At 46.7% G+C, this 19,525-nt stretch overlaps 1 protein-coding gene across 14 annotated transcripts in view; it reads left to right on the forward strand.

The window, feature by feature from the left end:
* Positions 1-19,525, forward strand: part of ZNF618 (zinc finger protein 618) — a 167,347-nt gene that overhangs the window by 57,366 nt on the left and 90,456 nt on the right. For 13 of the 14 annotated variants that reach the window (XM_048056958.2, XM_066980938.1, XM_066980945.1 and 10 more), the window contains one exon: positions 12,909-12,952. In XM_048056958.2, coding sequence (XP_047912915.1) covers positions 12,909-12,952 — 44 coding nt within the window. Of the gene's footprint in view, positions 1-4,556; positions 4,723-12,908; positions 12,953-19,525 lie in introns of those variants that run through there. The other variant, XM_048056953.2, reaches the window with a different exon arrangement.

A 19,525-nucleotide genomic window follows, 5' to 3' on the forward strand; every position in this document is an offset into this window, starting at 1 on the left:
AATTGCCTGTGTGACTGCCACAGCATGAAGCATAAGTGAGCATCACTTTTTTGGAAGAGGTTGTAGAAGTGGGTGTATGTGAGCTTTTCCCAGCCCAACATCTCGTACTGTTCGTGGTCAACAGGAGACTGGAGCAGCACGGAGCAGGTTGGCAGTCAGAGAATTTCTGGAGGAGGAAGCAGCCGTTGGCCTAGGGTTTTGTGTCCTTTTTTTTTTCCACGCAAAGGACCGTGGCTCTGTTGCGGTGGGTTCATTTCTCAACTTGGAGGCAGAACCAGGCACTGGCAGCAGCAGCCTGTGCTCTGGGGAAACCCAGACTTTGTTTGAAAATTCTGCCTTAACACTTGGGCTCAGGGATTTCTCTCTGCTTTTTAGACATGACCCAAGGCCGCCTTTGAATTTTGGGGAGGCAGTCATGCCTCCTTTCAAGAGATTGCTTGCTTTCCTTTCAAGAGATGTGGCAGCAGTTACTGGTCTGCAGGCTTACAGAGGACTAATGATGCAGCCTGCAAAATTCAGTCCCAAAATGGATTCTGTAAGAACATTTGTACCTTTTTTCACATCACGGTCACGGTTTTCCAGCACTGCTCTGACAAAACCTGTCCAGTGGCAGAGCTGTGCAAATAATAGATTTTTTGTTTCCTTGAAGCACTGACAAATTGAAAAATTCCTTCTTGGGTTGAGCCAAAGGAAAAATATATTGATTTAAATTTTTGTTGTGAAAATAAAAAATAGCATTTGGGGGTATATAGTTTTGGGTTGAACAAAATTTGGGGCTTGCAAGTATTTCCTTTAGATTTTGAACATACCTTCAAGTTCTTGCTTTAAAAAATAAATAGGACAGATATTTTGCCTGTATGAATCAGAAAATTTTAAATGTCAGACTGTGTCACTTCCACTTTTTGAAAATGAGTGTCATACTCCATTGTATGAGTACTTCAGCAAAAATGACACTAATCCATGCAATAGTCGGTCTTGCTATGTAGCTACACTTCTGGCGGAAAATAATTTCCCTTCAGCTCTATGCCCTTATTTTTTTTCAGCTCCATGAACTATAGAGAATATAAGGTCAGGAAGGATGGGTCTGGGTGATGTTTGTCCCATGGAAACGCCTCGAAAGAGAATTTCTTTAGTCCAGGCGGTTGCTGAAAGATGTCAGTTTGGGAGTGACAGAAGCGAAGGCTGGTGTACGCGGGGAGAACCCCTCTTCCCAGCTTTGTTTGAGGACTTGAGGTGAGGTTTGCAGGGCAGGTCCTGGGCCAGGCCGGCAGCTCCATCACCGCGCCCTCCGCGCTCGGCAGCCCCTGGGTTGTCTCCAGGAGGGGAACCGTGTCCCCGCAGGGGCGCTCCCACAGCCTTTGCGTTTCAGCTGTACCCAGGAGCAGTTGTTTTTTCTCTTATATTCCAAATTGCCATAGTTCTTGGGAACCCACCCGACTTTGCTGAGGGCAGCAAGGCATTTTTTTCGTCCTTTTTTTTTTTTTTTTTCTTTTTTTAATCTAGGAGGTTTGTTGTTTATTTATTTATATCCGCTCAGGGAGTTGATCTGTTGATATTTATAGGATTTGTGGTTGGCTGATGGGGGTTATTTTGCAATCAGAATTTCTAAGATTTCTACTTTAAGCCTGCTTTTTTCAAACTTTGTTTTTTTCCCTTTGTTCTATTTTTTCTTTTTTCTCTTTTCTCTTTTTACTGTTTTGTCTTCCTTTTTTCTTTTTTCTTTTTTTTTTCTTTTTTTTTTTTGAGAGAGACAGGCAGACTAAACTCTTTCTGAATTTTCCCCCTGTAATTACTGCTCTTTTTTAAGTTTGAAAAAATCATCGAGCTTTGTGTGCCGTCCCCCTTCTTACTTTTAGGTCAATGTGGTTTGACTTTTTTTTTTTTTTTCCCTTTCCAAAGTAAAATTACCACAATTTCATGCTATTAAAAAAGCCAATCACACAAAATTGGGAGAGAAGGTGACGATCCCTAGTTAACCTTCCAGTGGTAAACATTTGTTTAGTTTCAGCTTCTTAGTTCATCTCTGAGTGCTACAAGGGGTTTCTCTTGTAAGGCTAAAAAAAAAATTATTTTATGGTGATAAAATAAGAATTTTATTCTTGCAGTCCTGCTCTTAACACAGTTGTACTGTGGTCCAATGTATCTATGTCCATTGAGGTATTTATTAAATTATGCATTTTTAATTCTGGATACTAATTTACTGCTTTGGATTATCATTTGACAAATGTTTAATTTTTCATTATATACCTCAGATATAAAACTGAACATCATTAATAGCTTGCATCTGTACAGCGCAGTTAATTACAAAAGGACCCAAAACATTCTCCAAAATTTACAAAAGAAAGATTAAAAACTCCAAAATGTACAGTTCTGCCCAGGGATCACATTACTACCCCGGACACACAGATGACAAGGCAGCTGCTCTGGGACGTGCATCGCAGTGTCTGCAGATTTAAAGGGCAAAGTTTTAGTCTTATGAAAGTTTCTTCCAAGAAGTACTTCATCACCGGGCTCCTCCTCGGCTCCTCGGCCCGCGAAGCTGCGGTTGGTGGATCTCCCCTGGGCGCAAGCTGTCCTCTGAGGATGTTCTGGACATGTTTTGTTTTTATTTTTTGTTTTGAATGTTTTCTAATGTCTTGGGTTGGGGCTTCTTGAAGGTCACAGGCTCCTGTTGGAGGCCAGTGGGGCGATCTGTGGGGTTCTCTGGCATTTTTGCACTGGGAGGCAGCAATGGGACTTCGGGGTTTCATGGACATCTGTCCAGGGAGCTACCCTGTTCAGGGGTGGTTTTCCTGTAGATACAGGCTTGGCTCTCTCTTTTCCAGCACCATTTTCAGTGCTCAGAGAGCAGGACTTGAGCATCTGAAACAGCTCAAGGTACAGGAGCAGAGGTGCTTCTGGTGAGCCACCGTGCTGTCAGGTCATTCACCTGCTCTAACGAGCATCAGGAGTGCTCCTGATGGCAGAAATGCTCCCATGTAGCCTGCAGCATGTATCTGCATGGTGGAGTTGCACCTGAAGGTGCTTTTGGATCAGGACATCCCACGGTTTGAGAGCTTGAGGTGTCTCCTGGCTGGTCGCCGCTTGCAGCTGCTGCCCCAGGGGCCGTGCTCCCTGCAGCGTGGCTCTGCTGCCCTCGGCTGTTTGCTCTGCCCGTGGCTTCTCTCACCAGGCTCCTGTCAGCGGTGCGCCGTGGCTGGCACGGAACACAACAAGATCTGTCTGAGCACCAGGCAGCCCTTCTGAGCTGTGCAGGTGACAGGGCACTGGCACAGGCTGCCCAGAGAGGTTGTGGAGTCCCCTCCTTGGGAGATCTTCAGGAGCCTCCTGGACGTGGTGCTGGGCACCTTACTCTGGGAGGCCCTGCTGGGGCAGGGCTTGGACCAGAGGCCCCCAGGGGTGCCTCCAGCCTCAGTCAGCCGTGCCGTGACTCTGTTTTCACAAAACACTGGCGTAGATCAAACCTTCCACCGAGTTCTTCCACCTGCGGTGCAGTTAGCCTGGGCCGGCGTGCTGCCAGCCCGTGCCTCACAGGCCGGCGTGCCGCGCGCTCACCCGGCAGGGCCGGGCCGGGCCGGGCAGGCCGTGCCCGCTGCATCGCTCCACGCGTGCGGAGGAACGGTGCTGGCGGTTCCTGCGGGCTGGGTAACTCATGCCGCGGGAGGCGACCGCAGCTCCCTCGGATGTGGCGTTTCAAAGCACAGCCGACCTCCGCAGAGCCAGGAGATGCGCCTGTTTGGAAACGGCAGAACAAAATGTGTCCAACAACACTTCTGTAGTAAAATGTGTGGGATTCCGTGTATAAATAAGTCCTACTATATTTTTTTTTTCACATGCGCTTATAGCTTTTTTAGATATGTTTCTTTTATCAACTTGGAAAGTTGCCTGTAACAGGATTTTTTAAAAATTGATTTCCTGAGAGTTTCCTGTGAAATTGGAAACCTGGAGAAATGGGTGGATTTCTGAAATACTATCGCATGGTTTTTCTCCCCCTTTTTTCCCTAAGTAAAAAATAATAATACCCCCCTCCCCCCTCAAGGTTTCATTCCATATACATTTATTCTTTAAAAATATTTCCAGCTGTTCCTTTTGCTGGGAAACTCATACCATCCATAAAGGAGGGCTTGATTCAGATAATTCTGTTGTTTTGCCTGGTCACTCTGATTTTCCAGCTTTTACAATATGAGAGTTCAGCAGTAATCAGTAATGGTTTTTCTCCTCTTCACCCTCAATTTGATTATTTTTCTCGTAAAGAACAGAGTAAGAAGAGCGCTGAGCAACAGGAGATGGAAAAAATATTTTGATTACTTTTCAGTTGCTTATAATCAAGGAGTAACTCTTTAAATCCAGGGCAATTTATTGCATTGATTTAATTCATAATTTTAATTTCATGACTTTTTTTGGAGAAAAAAAAAGACAAAAACAACAGCACACTGAGGTGCATAAGGTTGAAGCTTTTTAATACGTGTTTGAACAGTTGTAGTTTTAGGTTAAAATTTATTTAATGTTCCCTTTCTTCTGTCTACCTCTGCCAGAATACGCTACTTGAATTTCCCTGGGCTGCCACAAGAGAAAAATTGAAATTCAAAGCACAGATTCCGCCAGTACTTTCAGCAAGTTCATAAAATTACTCATATGAATATTCCCTTGACTCAAAGGCAACTGCTTGCAGTCCTTAAACCTGTCTGGGACTATCTGAAGTATTGGGAGCCAAAGCAAATGGTAGGTGACACGGAAATCCTGAGTACTTCAAAGGCAATTTTTTTCAGTTTCAGGAGCAAAAAGCTCTGGAGTTGTTCAGTGCCTGGCCAAGCTGTTTGTGATATTTTGATCTTTTTTTTTTCCTTTCATGTCAATAGGCTGGCGTTAAATCTGGAGGGTGGTTTTCATCTTGTAATCCATGATGTGGATATAACTGGGAGGGGTGCCCTTGGTGCAGGACAGGAAGAGCTGGAGGTGACAGAGGTGGCCGGAATTATTTCCTCACTGAGTTTGGTGTTTGCGTGGCTCTCCCAGTTACGAGCTAGCAAAACCCTTAATGTGCCTTTTCCAGCAGGGAGTAAACCTCTTCAGTCTGAAACTTTTAGAAGAACTTGTAATTACGAGTTACAGAGCCAGCTCAGAAACTGGGTGGCTGCAAGTAAAACACCCAAGTTATTAAGTTAAGATTATAAAATGGAAAGATAATCAGTAATAGGCAAGAAGTAAATACAGTGAAATTTACTGAGAATAATTTCCAGATTTTAATCACTTTTATCATAATAACACTAATCATTATTATTTGTCTACTTAGAATTTTCACCTCTGTGCTCCAACTTTCTCTGCCTGAGATAAGAGTTTGGGGAAAAGTTTGAAGCAAACCAAGTCCAGCCGCTTTCAAGACCAAACAATGTTAAAAAAAAAAAGAAAAAAAGAAAAAGAAAAATAATTCTTCTGCCAATACAAAGAGAATTGAAATCAGCGTAGAGAGGGCCCCTGGGTTAAGTCAGAACTGAAACTCTGAACGTGGAAAGCGTCATTCTCGTTTCAGCTTCTCCAGTGAAATCTTGTGCTCACGTCTGACCTTTGGGCTGCTTTGGGCTGATGGAGCTCCTGGCTCCGTCTCCATCAGCCATATTCGGGAAGCGCTGAGCAGCTTTGGGACAACTGGGGACCTTCAGGGAGGCGGGCTGCTTCCTTCCCCAGGCGTACGAGTGGTGTGAAGCATCGTCAGCTTTTAGTTCTCCCTGTTAATTCAGGGATGGGCACCTGGGAGAGACAAGGTGCGGATCAGTCGGACTCTGTGCATGGGATCACCCGTGGGGTGGCCCCGTGGGGACGAGAGCATCTCTTTGCAGCTCTGGTGGTTTCTCGTGGTGGGACGCTGCAGCGCTCTTGGCTGTCCTCGCACTGTGGTGGTCAAGCAGCACCCCTGGCCTCAGGCTCTGGGAACCACCACCTCTGGGTGCTGAATCGTGCTGATAGACCATGTTCTCTGCCTGAATGTATTCCTTGCCACATGTCCTTTCCGGGACATCGGCCACCAGCAAGAAGGAGACACAGGAACCTTAGGTGATGGTGTTTTCCCACCTAGAAATTGCTCTGTAACAACTGGTTTCTTTGTACGATGAGTAACTGGTTGCAGCAGGCGTTACCTGCACAGGGAGATGAGATGGATGAGCTCATGTCGGTGAGCTAGCTGTAATAAACTCATGAATTCCGCTCAAACGTGCGCCAAGCATGCAGATTTGGTGGTGGCCAAGTGGGGTTGGATGGGTTAATGATGGGTTAATGGTGTCCCCATGGCAGTGGGGATGCTCTGTCTGTCTGGTGCCTGGGAGCTGGGAACTGGTGTGTCACGGCACCGTGGAGTCACCTTGGCAGCTTCCAGTGAATGAACTTTGGAAATCTAAACATTAAAGCAAGTCTTTGTAGAGCTGGGTTTAAATAATGCATATGCAGAAATATCTGTAGTCCTGTTGCTGTACTCTCCTCTGGCACTGGGTGTGCTGAGTTACAGACTAAAAGATTTCAGTAGATGCGTTGGTCCAGTCACTGATGGGTGGACCTGTCCCAGCGCCATCGATGCTGCTTGGGTGAGCCCAGTGCCAGGTGATGGTTCCTGCGTGGCCCTTATGTTCCTGATTGTCACCCTTGATGCCCTTCTCACCTGCTCACCTCTGGCTGGGCTGGGGCTCCATGCAGTTCTGTGGCCAAGGTGAGAGTCACCACCTTTGTCGTGGTGACCTCGAGTAGAGAATACTCCCACTACTCTCATCTTGGAGCGTGATTTGTTTTTAATATCGGGTTTTCCACCTTGCTGCAGGAGAAAGCACCAACCTCAGCCCCTACATGCTCTGCATTTTCACTGCGGCAAGACAGCAACTGAAGGAAGGGGAGGAATTGCCCCAGATGCTCAGCGCTAACTCAGCACCGCTGTTCGTCAGGGCAGGGCCAGGGGCACCCCATCCCTGGGGCTCGGCTCTGCTGGTGCTCCCTGCTCTCCTGGGGGAGATGCCTTGGTAGAGCTCAGACTTCCTCCTTGTTGAATTTTTTTTATTATTATTCTGGTTATTTCTTGAGGGGAATGCTGCAGCTGAGGAAATAGGCAGCACATTCCTCCTTCCCGATGAACTTACTTGTTCCCTCGTGGAAAAATCATCCCTTTCAGAGGCTGGTGCAGCCCGTGTAGATGTGCTAAGGCAAAGGGTAAGGATGGGATAAGCCAAAGCTTTCCAAAGCATCAGAGATCATTTTGCCTGGTGTAGGGGATACTTTGACTCCAGGAAGTGCATGGGCACAGGTGCTCAGCTCACCCAGCCGCTCAGCATCGCTCCCTGCCTTTTGTTAAACGTGGGGGGCATCGCTGAGCTGGGACCGGGGGGGAGGGAGAGAACAAAGTGGGGGAGATGCAGAGGGCTGCAGTGCAAAATTCAGCACTTGAGCTTTTCCTTAGCATCCCCATGTTGACGGTGGGAAGCAAAGGGCACGGGTGTATGGATGGGTCCTGGTGTTCTGCAGATGTTTTGGTGCGGTAGGGGGTTCTTCTTTGTCTCTCTCTCTCTCTTGTTTTTTTTTTTTTTTTGGTTCTTTAATGAAAGTTAAATAGGAAACTGCCAGTGTCTTACCCTTTGTTTAAAAAAAAAAAAAAAAAAAAAGCACTTCCTGCATTTTCTGTTGCTCTGAAGTTAATAATAATAGACAGTGCAGGTAGGTAGGCCAGCAGTTATTTTTATGGCACATTCCTTTGTAAGGTCTGTTTTCAGTTGCTTATCGTGTTGCCAAATTTTAATTATTTGGGGTGAAATTTTCCATGCTGGGTGTCTGTTTCTGGCTCCCTCCTGACCTGTACGTGTGTTTTGTGTTTTGCCGAAAATGATTCAGCTGTCTTTGGGAATGCGTTCAGGTTGCTTTTTTTTTTTTCCTTTTTTTTTTTTCCTTTTTTTTTTTTCTTTTTCCTTTCTCCCCCCCCCCAGGTAAAACAAACAATTCCACCCTTCCACAAACAATCCAGTGAGTTAACCCGCCTTACTCTGCTTTGGGAGAGGTTGAGAAAGGACCTCACAAGTTACCATAAAAACACAGAATTTGGTGGTATGGGTGAGAACAATTAATTCACATAAGCATTAATTAACACGGGTTGAATGCAGTGTGGTGGAGGTGCGTCAGGCAGCAATTTGGGTTCAATACTAGTGGATTTTGAGCTGCTACCAGCCCGTGTGGGTCCGGGGCTCCCCGTCCTGTCCATGGTGGCCCCAGCGTTTGTGGTGGTAACTTCAATGATCAAGCAGAAAGCCCATGCCTGAGTCTGAAATCTCATTTAACATTTTAACGCTTTTTAGTTGTTAATGCTTCTCAGTAACTGTTAAAATGTTGTGTTTTCTTTTTCCAAAAAAGTGTAGCCCTTTCTCTAAACATGCATTTCTGGGGTCAGTTGTACATCTGCTTGGACTCCTAATTTTTGACACTTTATCCTGTTAGGAGATGTTGACTGATACATTTTTTATTTATCTCATGATTTACTTTTTGCTTACCACTTGAATTGAGGAACATATGGCCAGAAACCACATTCTGGTTTTGTGCATTTTAATTTAATGGATATTTATTTGTATTAGTTTTGTTTAACTAACTTAAACGTACCAGATAAGTACAAAAGCACCTTTGGAATCATATTTTGAGTTGGAAATTATTTTATGCAAGAAGCTGTGCTACTAATTATGCAGCAGGAGCCTTGCCTCTGTTGCAAAGCCCCAGGTCCTGGTGGAGGCGAGCAGAGCCCATCCTTCCTGGCTTACGGACCGGCAGGCAGGTGCAAACGCTGCTCTTCTGCTTTTTCAGTTAAAAATGAGGAAGTCCCTGAATTAAATTAAGTGGGTAAACTGGTGTGCAGAAGATTTATCTTTCCCCTTCCCGAAGACACTACTTCGTTGAAAGCTGCTCTCAGCCATTTCAGTATGTTCTGGTTGCCAGTGGTTGAATGGCGATTTCCACCAATTCACTGCTTTAACTTTCTTGGGGTGTTTCTGCTCCTTAAATGGGATATTCTAGAAGTTAAAAGCAACTTTTTGCTTTATGTGGGTTAATAGTGTGGCCTGCTAAAGTCATCAAAACTTAGTATTTGATTCTAAATCCAGCTCATTGCAAAATAAAAGAACAAAAGCTTGTTTCAGCCAGATTTTTAGGAACGTGTGCAGCATCTCCCCATGCTCCCTGTGCTGAGGGTGAGCCCGAAGCTGAGCGGGAGAGGAGGAGGAGCACCTTTTGGGCAGGGCCATGGCCTGGAGGCCAGGCTGGTGCCACCAGGGGTTGCGAGGCACTGTTGCGGTGGTTTCTCAGGCCGGTCCAGGTAGCACTTGCTCAGTCTCTGTCCATGGAGCGGGTCGCTGGGCACTGCCTGGCCACGCTCAGAAATGGCCACTTTTCAAGTGGCTCGGGCTGGCCACGATGGCCATTTCTGCTGGTAGCTGCTCACAGGGCGTGCTGCCACCCAGCCCTGCACCAAAGCCGTAAATTCAAGTCCTCAGGTCTGCAATAGGGAGGTTGTTTGTGAATTTGATCCGTTTGGGGCCAGCAGCCTGGCAGCAGTCACCTCTGCCCAGGCCATCCTGTAGCTGCAGCCCCAGCCGGGCTTCGCAAACGGAACCAAACGGAGCTGTCCCTCAGGAGCCGCACCCGAGATAAACCGCTGGTACAGCAGATTTGCCAGTTTGGAAACTGGAGCAGTGTGTGAAGGTTTCTCCTAGTGGCACCTTTGGTGAGGATGGGCTTATTTAAGCATCCAGAAACCTTTCAGAGAGCCAGCCTGGATCTGATGGCCTTCTTTTGGTCTGATAGATCCAAACTAGGAAGTCAGGTGCGGGCTTGCAGCAGCCCCTGAACAACCACGCCACTGGTGTCCATCAGTGGGATCTTGAGCATTTTCCCACATGGGCAGGCTGGGAGATGGTCTCCTCCCCTCCAAGAGCATCTTGGCTGGTGTTAAACTGCCTGGATTGAGAGCTCTCTTCTCTTTGTGGTTCCTTTTTGTTTGGCTTTTAAAACAGAAATACCTAATGCTGGTGTGGTCACACCATCACATTTCCCTTTCTGTGCTCCTCGTGCGTATCTCACCCTTTGCACTGATACATGCAGCAGCCTAGGAGGAGGGAGACCATGAATTGCTCAGGAAAAGAAGTTAAAAAGCAAAATAAATTGTCATTGGAATTCATTAAAAAAAAATAAAGCAGAAGGGGGAAATGACACAGCGCAAATGCACACCAAATGTAGAAGGTAAACAAAAAATGAAGTAAATAATAAAACTGCCAGGGGCCTTCTGGTGCTGCCTCTTCTGGTGCTGCCTGTGGGTCGCCCACATCGCGAGGTGGGGCCGCAGGTGGGCCTGGGTCGGGCCTGGGTTTGGGCCTTGTGTACGGGCGCGTTTGTCCTGAGCCTCCTGTGTGGTTGCCCCGTCCTGTTTCTAGCACATCACTTGCTCAACTCCAGATACAAGTAGGAAAAGGAGCAATGTCTGCGTTAGGCGGGGTGGTAAATCAGACGAGAGGTTGTGCACGTGTGTACAAGCATAAAGTACGGCGCTGGGCTATCGGCACGCTTCGTGTTGGAGCACGCTGCCGGCACCATGCTCTCCGAGAAGGAATTTGTACCTAAAGGATACCTTGCTTACATGGGGGACAAACACTGCGAATTCAAACAGTTTTCTGAATTTGAGGCTTGGTGCCAGCTGCCGACGTGCCTCCCTCCTTCCCAAACCGAAATCTTTTAATTTTGGGTGGATAGCACGCAGTGTTGCCGCTGGAGCGGTGCGGCCCGGTGATGGGAGGGCAGAGTTCGGCTTGGGCTTCTGCGCCGGGGGGCTCGTGGAGCTCGGGAGCCTTTCTGCTCCGTTCCTCTCCGGCGGCTGCTGCTACCGAGGGGCACGGGAGGTGGCTCACGGGCTGCCCGCGGGGCTGGGCTGTACGGAAAGCTCTTCAAAGGGGTGGGCACTGAAGTGTCGCCGATCTGTAGGGGTAGGGGAGTTCGGGTAATGCTGATGCCCCAGCACCCCACAAGGCTTTTGGCCTGGCTTTATGTAAAGTCTCCTTTTTATCTTTTTTTTTTTTTCCTTTCCTTTTTTTCTTTTTTGTACACACAGATCTAATCTTCTAGAAAATGCCCTGAAGGTTTGAGCAATCTACCAGTTGCAGGAACCCATAAAGCTTTTTTTTTTTTTTTTTCCCATTGTGTAAGCATGACAAATCATTAATTTTTGATTGATTGCTTTGAATTATGGGTGCTCTGACATCCTTTCTGTAGCTGAACAGCTGTATAACAAATGAACATATCAGTGCTCACAAAAGATTGGAGATCTAACAGAAGCAATTACATTGTCAGCTCCTCCCTTCTGGCTTTTCCCAGGCAATGGAGGGAGGAAATTTTTTAACAGAAATTCCTCAAGTGGCTAACAATAATAATAATAAAAAATACCTTTTTGTAATTGAATTAGATTTTTATCTCTTCATTTCCAGTGAATTTCTGAAACCTTCAGAAGCCAGGATGCCTTCCTGCTTTGTGTAACTCAGAGAATCCTTTTGAACAAAATTTCATCCAAAGAATTAAAAAAAATAAAATCAAATTGTAATTTTTTGGTTGCTATTCCTTTAAGATTTCAGAATTGCACCAGTGCACTAAATGTGACCTCCATAACTTTTAAATTAAGAATTTATGCTGGCTTGAAATTTATGAAATATTTCAGCATGAAAGAAAGCCTTTTTCCCTCAGGAAAATTGAGCAATAAATCACAGCACTCTCGATTTACTGCCCTACAGCCAGCCAAAGATAGGATTTTTTTTCCTTCCCCCCTTCGTTCTGAAAAAAAAAAAAAAAAGTAATCATATAAGACAGCTTAGCTGCTATCCTCCCACTCTCTAGAATTTTTAATTTCAGCTGTTTCTGCTTGGATTTATTTCCAATATTCCTGCTCGGCTTTTCAATTTCCTCAGTTATTAAATTTTAATTCAGTGCATTAGCATTTAAATTAAAAAAGGGTTTATTTTATCGAAATCGTTGGCTAGCCCCCATCCTGCTGCACATGAATTGCCTGTTTCTGCCATTTGCACAAAATGTGAAATGCAGCTAATATCTTTTAACTTGTATTTGCACAAATTCAGAAATAAAATTTCTGGGTTTGGAATAATATTGTCTTTCCAAGGAAGCCTCTAATCAGAGAGCTGGAGTAAGGAGGCAGGGAGGAGGTGGCGGCTCCCGCTCATCCCCTTCCCACGACCGGGAGGGCAGCACTGGGCCGCCCGCGGGCGAGCCAGGTGTGTCTGGGCAGGGAGCTCCCCGGGGGGCTCCTTCCCTGCAGCCCGGCCTCCAGGCAGGGCAGGGCTTGGAGGAGTCCTGCCTTGGGATGAGGAGCTTTGGGATGACACCTAGTGCCCCCATGCCTGCTGCCTGATCCAGCCCAGCAGAGCAAATGCAAGGCACTGTGGGATTTTGGTGTAATTTTAGGCTATCCGAGCTTGGATGCTTTGAATTTTCTTCCAGCAAATTGCGTATTTTGGCCTTGTTTTCCTCCTGCAAAGAATGGATTGTTGCTTTAAACTTGGGAGGTTTCCGGTAGAGCACAACAAAATAATTGCACAAGTGATCTCCACCGGTTGCTGCCAGCTGGTTGTTTTTGGAGATACCATGGGGATGGAAATAAAAACAAAAAATCACCTTCTTGGTGGAGCTGTGTCTGAAGTCCTGCCTCAGTCTGTGGAAAACTTGGTGCACCTGCTTGGATTTAAGTGCACGACACATCCTGCCAAAATTAAACATGGAGGATGCATGTGACTCAGAATGGAGAAACTCAAGGTGGCTTTGGTGCAGAATGCACCGAAAGTGTTGGAAGACAGCCTTGCCTTTCTTGACCTAAACAGCCTTTTTTAATGTGTTTTGCCCCACAGGCCGACGAGAGCAACAGCACTGGGAGGAGGAGCTCTTCCAGCAGGTACGTGACAGTTTTCTCTTCGGCGGTGGGACACGGTGGGCAGCTGCAGCTCTGCTGGGGTGCGCTGCCCCGTCTCGGAGATGGGTGGTGAGGAGAATGAGATGGGAGTTGTTAGAGTGCAGAGGCCATACGCTCATGTTTAGACTTTGCTAGAGATGGATGCAAGAAAGATAATTCTAGCCTTGGGGTCCACGAGGAGATATGTGTGTGAGTGCAGCAAGGGGGGCCCCATGCCCATGCCGTGGTGCAACGACCATCGCAGCATGCAGCTCTGATGGAGTCTTCAGTCCGTGCTGCACAGGCTGGCTGGGGAAGGGGGCCCATGGCCCGGAGGGAAGTGTGGCACAAAGGCGAGGGAGGTGCTGAGGCTGGGGCTGTCCATGCTGTGGCCTCACTACCTCCTGCCCGTCGGTGCTGTGGGGCACCTTTCCTTGCTGGGTGCGCTGGGAGGTGGGAGGTGCACTATGGATGGGGCTTCTCCATCTCCGAGGGGCAGCTGGCCACCTAGCTTCCTTCCTCGGTCAGACGTAAATTCATTTTAATTGGGTTTCCTCTGGAGAGCAGCACTGGTGTGCCAGAAGGACGGGCCACGGCGTGGCTTTGGTGCTGGTTGGGTTTGTGTGGTCCTGTGAGCTGGTTCTGTCTGTCAGCTGTCCACCAGCAGCACGGCAAACTCATCGCCCAGGTTTAAAAAGTTTTGTGGTAAAAATAGGTGGAGATGTAGGAGCTGAGAAATGTGAGGCTGGAAACGGTGGCAGCACTGAGATATACAGGGGAGGGGAGCACATGGTGTGGGAAGGGGAGAGGGCTGCAACAGAGAATGGAAACATCAATGAGGGTTGGTAGGAAAGTCAGGGAGGTGCCAGCACGTGGTGCGGGGACCACCACCCACCCAGGGCACGTTTGTGGGTTACATCCGTTTGCGGGTTACATTGGCATGGATGGGGGAAGATAGGCGATGGAGAACAGGAGCCAGTTTGGCTGCTGTGGAAATAGTCACTGAAGTGCAGGTTTTGGCACCCGTCCTGGCATCACCTGCATCAGCATCACCTGCCCCGTCCTCAGCGCGGCCCTTTGCAGCGAGCACCAGCCCCCAGGCACTGCCGGCCTCCTGCAGAAGTGGAGCTGTATTTCATGCCCTCCTGTCTGCACTACCCAGCGGTGCCATCTCTCTGCTAACGGTATTCCAGAACACCTTTCTACTTCCTCCTGAGACTCAAAAGCACTCAGGAGATCTCCAGAATGCTCTGTGCGGCACTGGGTGCTCCGTGCTGCAGCAGACGCCTTTGCGGGGTTTCCGAATGAAACTGCCATTTTGCGGTGCTGTGGCGGTGCCCGGCTTTGGACACCTCTTGGGTACCCGGTAGTTGGGGCTCGGCAGGCGGATTTCAGCACGGGGGAGCAAGCACCAGCATCGGATGTCTTAGGCAAAAGAAAATTTAAGTTTTCCCAGTTTGGGGAGGCTCATCAGTGAGGACCAGCAGTGCTTGCTTTCAGGATGCTGGGAATTAGCCTGAACAAAGCGCTGGGAGGAAAGCAGAAAATTGGCTGAGGAGCTAGGCATTGCTTGCTTCCCCCAAAGCTTTTATCCTAACTTTTGATCTGATCTTCTAGCTCTCACTGGAGGGTTCTGCAGTGCTGGTCCATGAGCTCAGTCTCCATGTGGACACAGATGTCTCGCGGCTGTCTGGTGTGGATGTCCTCCCCTCCCAGGCATGCAGGAGATGCCCTCAGGCTGAGGACCTGAGCATCCTCCTGGGCGTGAGCCAGAGCCACTCCACAGGCGGGCACCCGAACTCGCAGCGGTGGCAGAACTGCTTCCAGCAGCATCACTCTTTATGTACATAGAGAACGAGCGTGAGGCTGGCCGTCGCGTTTTTTTCTTTTAGAAAAGTGGAAACAAAATCCACTTCAGCATCTGCCTGGCTGAACAAAAGATGTTCAAAGAAACATTTTTTTAAAAAAACAAAAGCAGTTGTTTTAAAAAAAACTGCTGTCAGTAACTGAAGGTTGAAATTTGGATTTGATGAAATCTGAGGCCGCTAATGATTGGGGATACGGAGTAGTTGTTTTCTGAGGTTGTTGCTGCTTGAAACTGTCTCATTAATTGCAAGCTATCATGTTAGATTTTAAGTATTCATTTATATCAGGAAAAAGTATAAGCAAAATAAGGTTGCCAGGGCAACTTTACCTTTTTTACAATATTTTTTTATTATTACTTTTTTACTATAGCATGCTTGATATTAATGTGGTGACCATAGTATTGGGCCGCTCCTGTTTTTATTTATTTATTGGATTGGATTGATTTTATTCTGTTTCAAGTAAACGTTTAAAGCTCTGAAGGCACAGGATTTTACTGATCTTATCACCTCTGCAGCTCTGATTGGGCCTGTCTGCTGCCTTTGAAATAGCATTGGTTCAGCGTGCAGCCATTTTCAGCTGAGAATTAGTGGTGGCAGAAAGCACACTCTGTTTCCTACCTTATTAACTTTTGTGTGGATCCTGTACCTCACTGTATGCTTGTTAATGGGATATTTTAAAAACCAAGGAGAATTGTTAGGAGCATAGGAAAACTCTTCTTTTAAGGGAGCGGGAGGAGAGATGGCTGTTTGCCTTGGAGAAGATGACAACTAAGAGACAACATGACAAAGCTGTGCATGTTATTGAACACTCCAGAAAAGGTAGATCAGAGACTTCTTTTTTTCCCTTTTGCAAGAAAAAAGAGGCAGTCAACAAAATTAAAAGGTAGGAAATTAAAAGCCGATAACAAGAAGGATTCTTTCTTCTTGCATGATGGGCTGTTGGAGCTGTTGGAGCATATTGCCAAGAGCTGGGCGCTCGAGTGGCATTTAGAAGGAGCTCAAACGGAGGATGTCATCTATAGGTGACCCGGGTCACCTGGGTGACCCATGGGTGACGTGGGTCTCTCTTCTGGATGAGAGATGTCTCCTGGGGATCAGTTACCCTGCTGCTGTCTGTGGAAAGTTCCTTGAACCTTCTCCTGAAGCCCCTCCTGAGCACGGGAGACTGATCTGGATTCACTCGCTGTCTGCACGCCAGCCTTGTAGGGCTGCGGACCTCGGGGTGGCTGTTGGGAATCCTCACGACACCATCGCAAGGCGAACTGCTTACCAATAATTAATGTCAGCATTCAGATGGTGGGCTCTGGATCTTGACAAGAAATAATTGAAAAACAAAATGTGCAATTATGTCTGACAAGCAGCGTGTGCTTTTCTTGGTCACCAGAGCCTTGTGTAGTCATGTGTTAGACACGGTTTTATATAATTATTACTGTTTATGTGGTGGGTGTCAAAGGAAGGAAGATTTTTAGTTTCAAGTCCTCCGTTGGCTATTTATTTTAAAGTCATTAGATTTGTTTTCAGACTTAACTACACTTAATGTGCGAGACTCCTGCTGAATAAATCAGACCCTGATATAGGAACTGCATCTGTTTGCGGAGGGAACGGAGCCAGCTGGAAGCTCAGCCCCCGTCTGCACGAGGGCTGTCACCAGCCGGGGAACCCGCTTGCAGCACAGATGTAGCTGTGCAGAAAAACCTGCTTCTCTCCCCAAACAGAGGTAAATCCCAGACCCGCTGGAGTTGTGAACTGGCTGCGAGAGCCTGGGTGGGTCTTGTAGTTACTGCAGCATTTCCCAGCACTGTTGTAAGGGTCCAAAAGATGGTGGGAGCTCTCTTGGAGGTGAAGCTTCAGCAGAAGGGCTGTGCGGGACGTGAGCATTTCCAGCGGCTCCTTTGGCTGGGATGTGGAGGTCTCCCAGCTCTGATGTGGTGCACTTTTCCCTAACACATCAGAGCAAGCTGTGGTGCTCAGGTGCTCTGGCAGTTTTGGTCTTTGTCAAGAAGATTGTTGTCAGGAAATGTTGTGTGTTTTAGTAGACCAAGATAGCTGGAAAAATTAAATATGCTGCTTTGTTTCTCTTCACCAGATTTTAATTTGTAGTTTTACCTCTTCCAAAATCATGTGATTTCAATAAGATGTGTAAATAAGACTATTTCAATAAGATGTTTCCACCTGGAGGAGAAGGTGCCAAGATGTTCTTGCACCTACTTTGCTCCTCTGCCTTACTGGTGGTATCTTTTCTCCTCCTTCCCTCCCTGTGCATTCTGTCCTTTGCAGACACATCCTCATTTGCAGCTCTTTTAACCCAAAGGGGGGTCTGCCAGGGATGGCACCAGCTCTTCTGCAGGCTCCTCTCCCGCCTGACCAGTCCTCACCATGTCCCCAGCTTTCAGGGAGGAGGATCTCCAGGTGTGGCCAAGCATGGGTGGGCATCCCTGGGACATGGTTCTCTGAACCTCTGAAGAAAGTCCTGCACCCCAGGAAGGGATGTGTGTGAGTGTTTCTAAGAAGCCAAACTATTGAAACTGTTTCCCCTTCCTTTACAAAGCCACCTGTGGGATTTTCAGTCCCAGAGCATGAAGAGCTTAAGATATCCTGCATCAGAAAGAGACAAAGTATTAATAACCAGGCAAGGTAGTTAGTAAGTCTTGGTGCTCTCTGAAGGATTCTCACCAGCCATCTTCAAAAAGGAGCAAACAAACCAACCAGCCAACCAAAAAGGAGCAAAGCAACCCCCCAGAAATCCCCACTAGCTGATTTAAGAGAAGCGGACAGTGGTGTTAAGTTCTGTGCTGGGATGAAGACAAAAACTGTGGGAAACCTATGAAGGTTTCCTTGAAACACAAACCAAGGTCAAGGTGCTGCAGGTATACACGTAAAAGAAGAGACAACAGTGCATAGATGCATCCCAGCGCCCGTGGGACCGACATGTTTTCTGCATAATCCATACCAATTTGCCACGCCAGACCCAGGGAAGCCTCTGATGGTTTGAGGTGGAGAAATGTGTCTTTCTGGAGCTGTGAAGTACTGAGACGCAGTACCAATAATGCCTTGGGCAAAGCTGAGTTACCAGGACATATTTTTTCGTAGGTCATTTGCTCTCGTGGCCAGCTTGGGGTTGTTCTGATAAGAGCGTATAGTCTCCTATCTTGTTTACTTTAAATGCATGTGTATCTCCAGCAACAGGACATCTGCCACCTCATTTGTATCACTCCCCAGCTGAGGAGTTCTCCCAGTCCCGAGGTCCTGTCTCCTTTTCTGGCCGTCTCTTCCGTTTGCTCGTTTTATCCCATTCATCTCGCGGCCGTGCTGTGCCGTGCTGTCGCCCATGGGTCCATGGCGCGGTCTGGTGTGGGCTTCTCCTGGTGGTGTCGGGGGACCTACGGAGGTCTGCAGACAGTTGTCACCCCCTCAGTCATTTCTTAGTCAAGCAACATAGAGCTCTTTCACTGATATAAATAAATCCTTAATCTATTCTCTTTGTTTTTCCCTGAATTTCTTTGTCTCTGTTGACATTTCCATGCTTGAAAATTTAAAGACGCTGGCAGCTATTCTATTATCATCTTAAATTTAGTTTTTAACCTGCATCATTTGTATGTCACAGTTTTTATCAGACTGAATTCTTTTGCTTTTGGCAAACACTGAGCATTTGTTTTTTGTTGGATAAGCCTTTTTTTTTTTTTTTAATTTGGTTAGACTTCCCTCTTCAAACCATCCTCAAGATACTCCTAATAAGGACTTAAGGGAATTTGTTTTGCTAATAACTTAGGAATTCTTTGTGGCTCTTTACTGTTGCTCATGTTTGTATTTTAATGTTTATTTTCTAGAGGAGAGGCAGCCTGATTTGGTCCTGTAGTTTACCTGTTCTGAAGGATTTGGAGCTTTGGAGCTGTTGAGCATCCCTTGAGGAACGAACACACAATTAAATTCCTCTTACACTTACTGAAGCAGTTTGTTGTTAGGAAAGGTTGTGTGTTTTAGTAGACCAAGAAAGTTCGAAAAAATAAGTATGCTGCTTTGTTTGTATGTTTTCCTTAGATTTTAGCAGTTGTTTTATTTATGGTATTATCTCTTCAAAAATATTTTATTTCTTTTATGTCTTGAGACCCTCACTGCTACAAAGCTGTTGATGCAGCATGCTTGAGAAGTCTCTGAGCAGATGAACACTTATATTCCTGTTAAGAATTTCTTCTTTTTTACATTGGGGGATTCCTGCTAAATACAGGCATATGTGTTCTGCAGTCAGTTAAATTATGGTGAGGGTCGAGGTTAGGATCACTACGTAAAGCTCAGGACATGGCGGTGCAACAACTGGGCTAGAACACTAGAAATCACTTCAGTTGTTGCTTTCTTGAGATTTTGCTGCTGGTCGGTCCTGGGGTCCTCGTGGTGCTGATCCCGCACCATGCCATGTGTTGCATTAGTTAGTTTGGTTGTTTTGAAAGTTCTTGCCTCTCTTTTTTGGCTGATGTTGCCTCTCTCTGATGGCTGGCTGCCATCAGAGGCAGGTGGTGATCCTACTTGATGCATCTCTCTTCTAAAAAGCGCTTAGGGTATTCTGAATTTATGAACTCTATGACAGCCGTGGTATCTATTGAGCAACATTTTTCCAGAGTTGCCTAAATGGCAGTTACTGTTGCATTTCTGCCTGCAGAAGGATGTGGTGTCACACTCTGATTTTACTTTGTTTTTGGGGGGAAAAGCAGAAAAC

This window comes from Anser cygnoides, chromosome 20 (assembly GCF_040182565.1).
Source record: "Anser cygnoides isolate HZ-2024a breed goose chromosome 20, Taihu_goose_T2T_genome, whole genome shotgun sequence".
Classification (NCBI taxonomy): domain Eukaryota; kingdom Metazoa; phylum Chordata; class Aves; order Anseriformes; family Anatidae; genus Anser; species Anser cygnoides.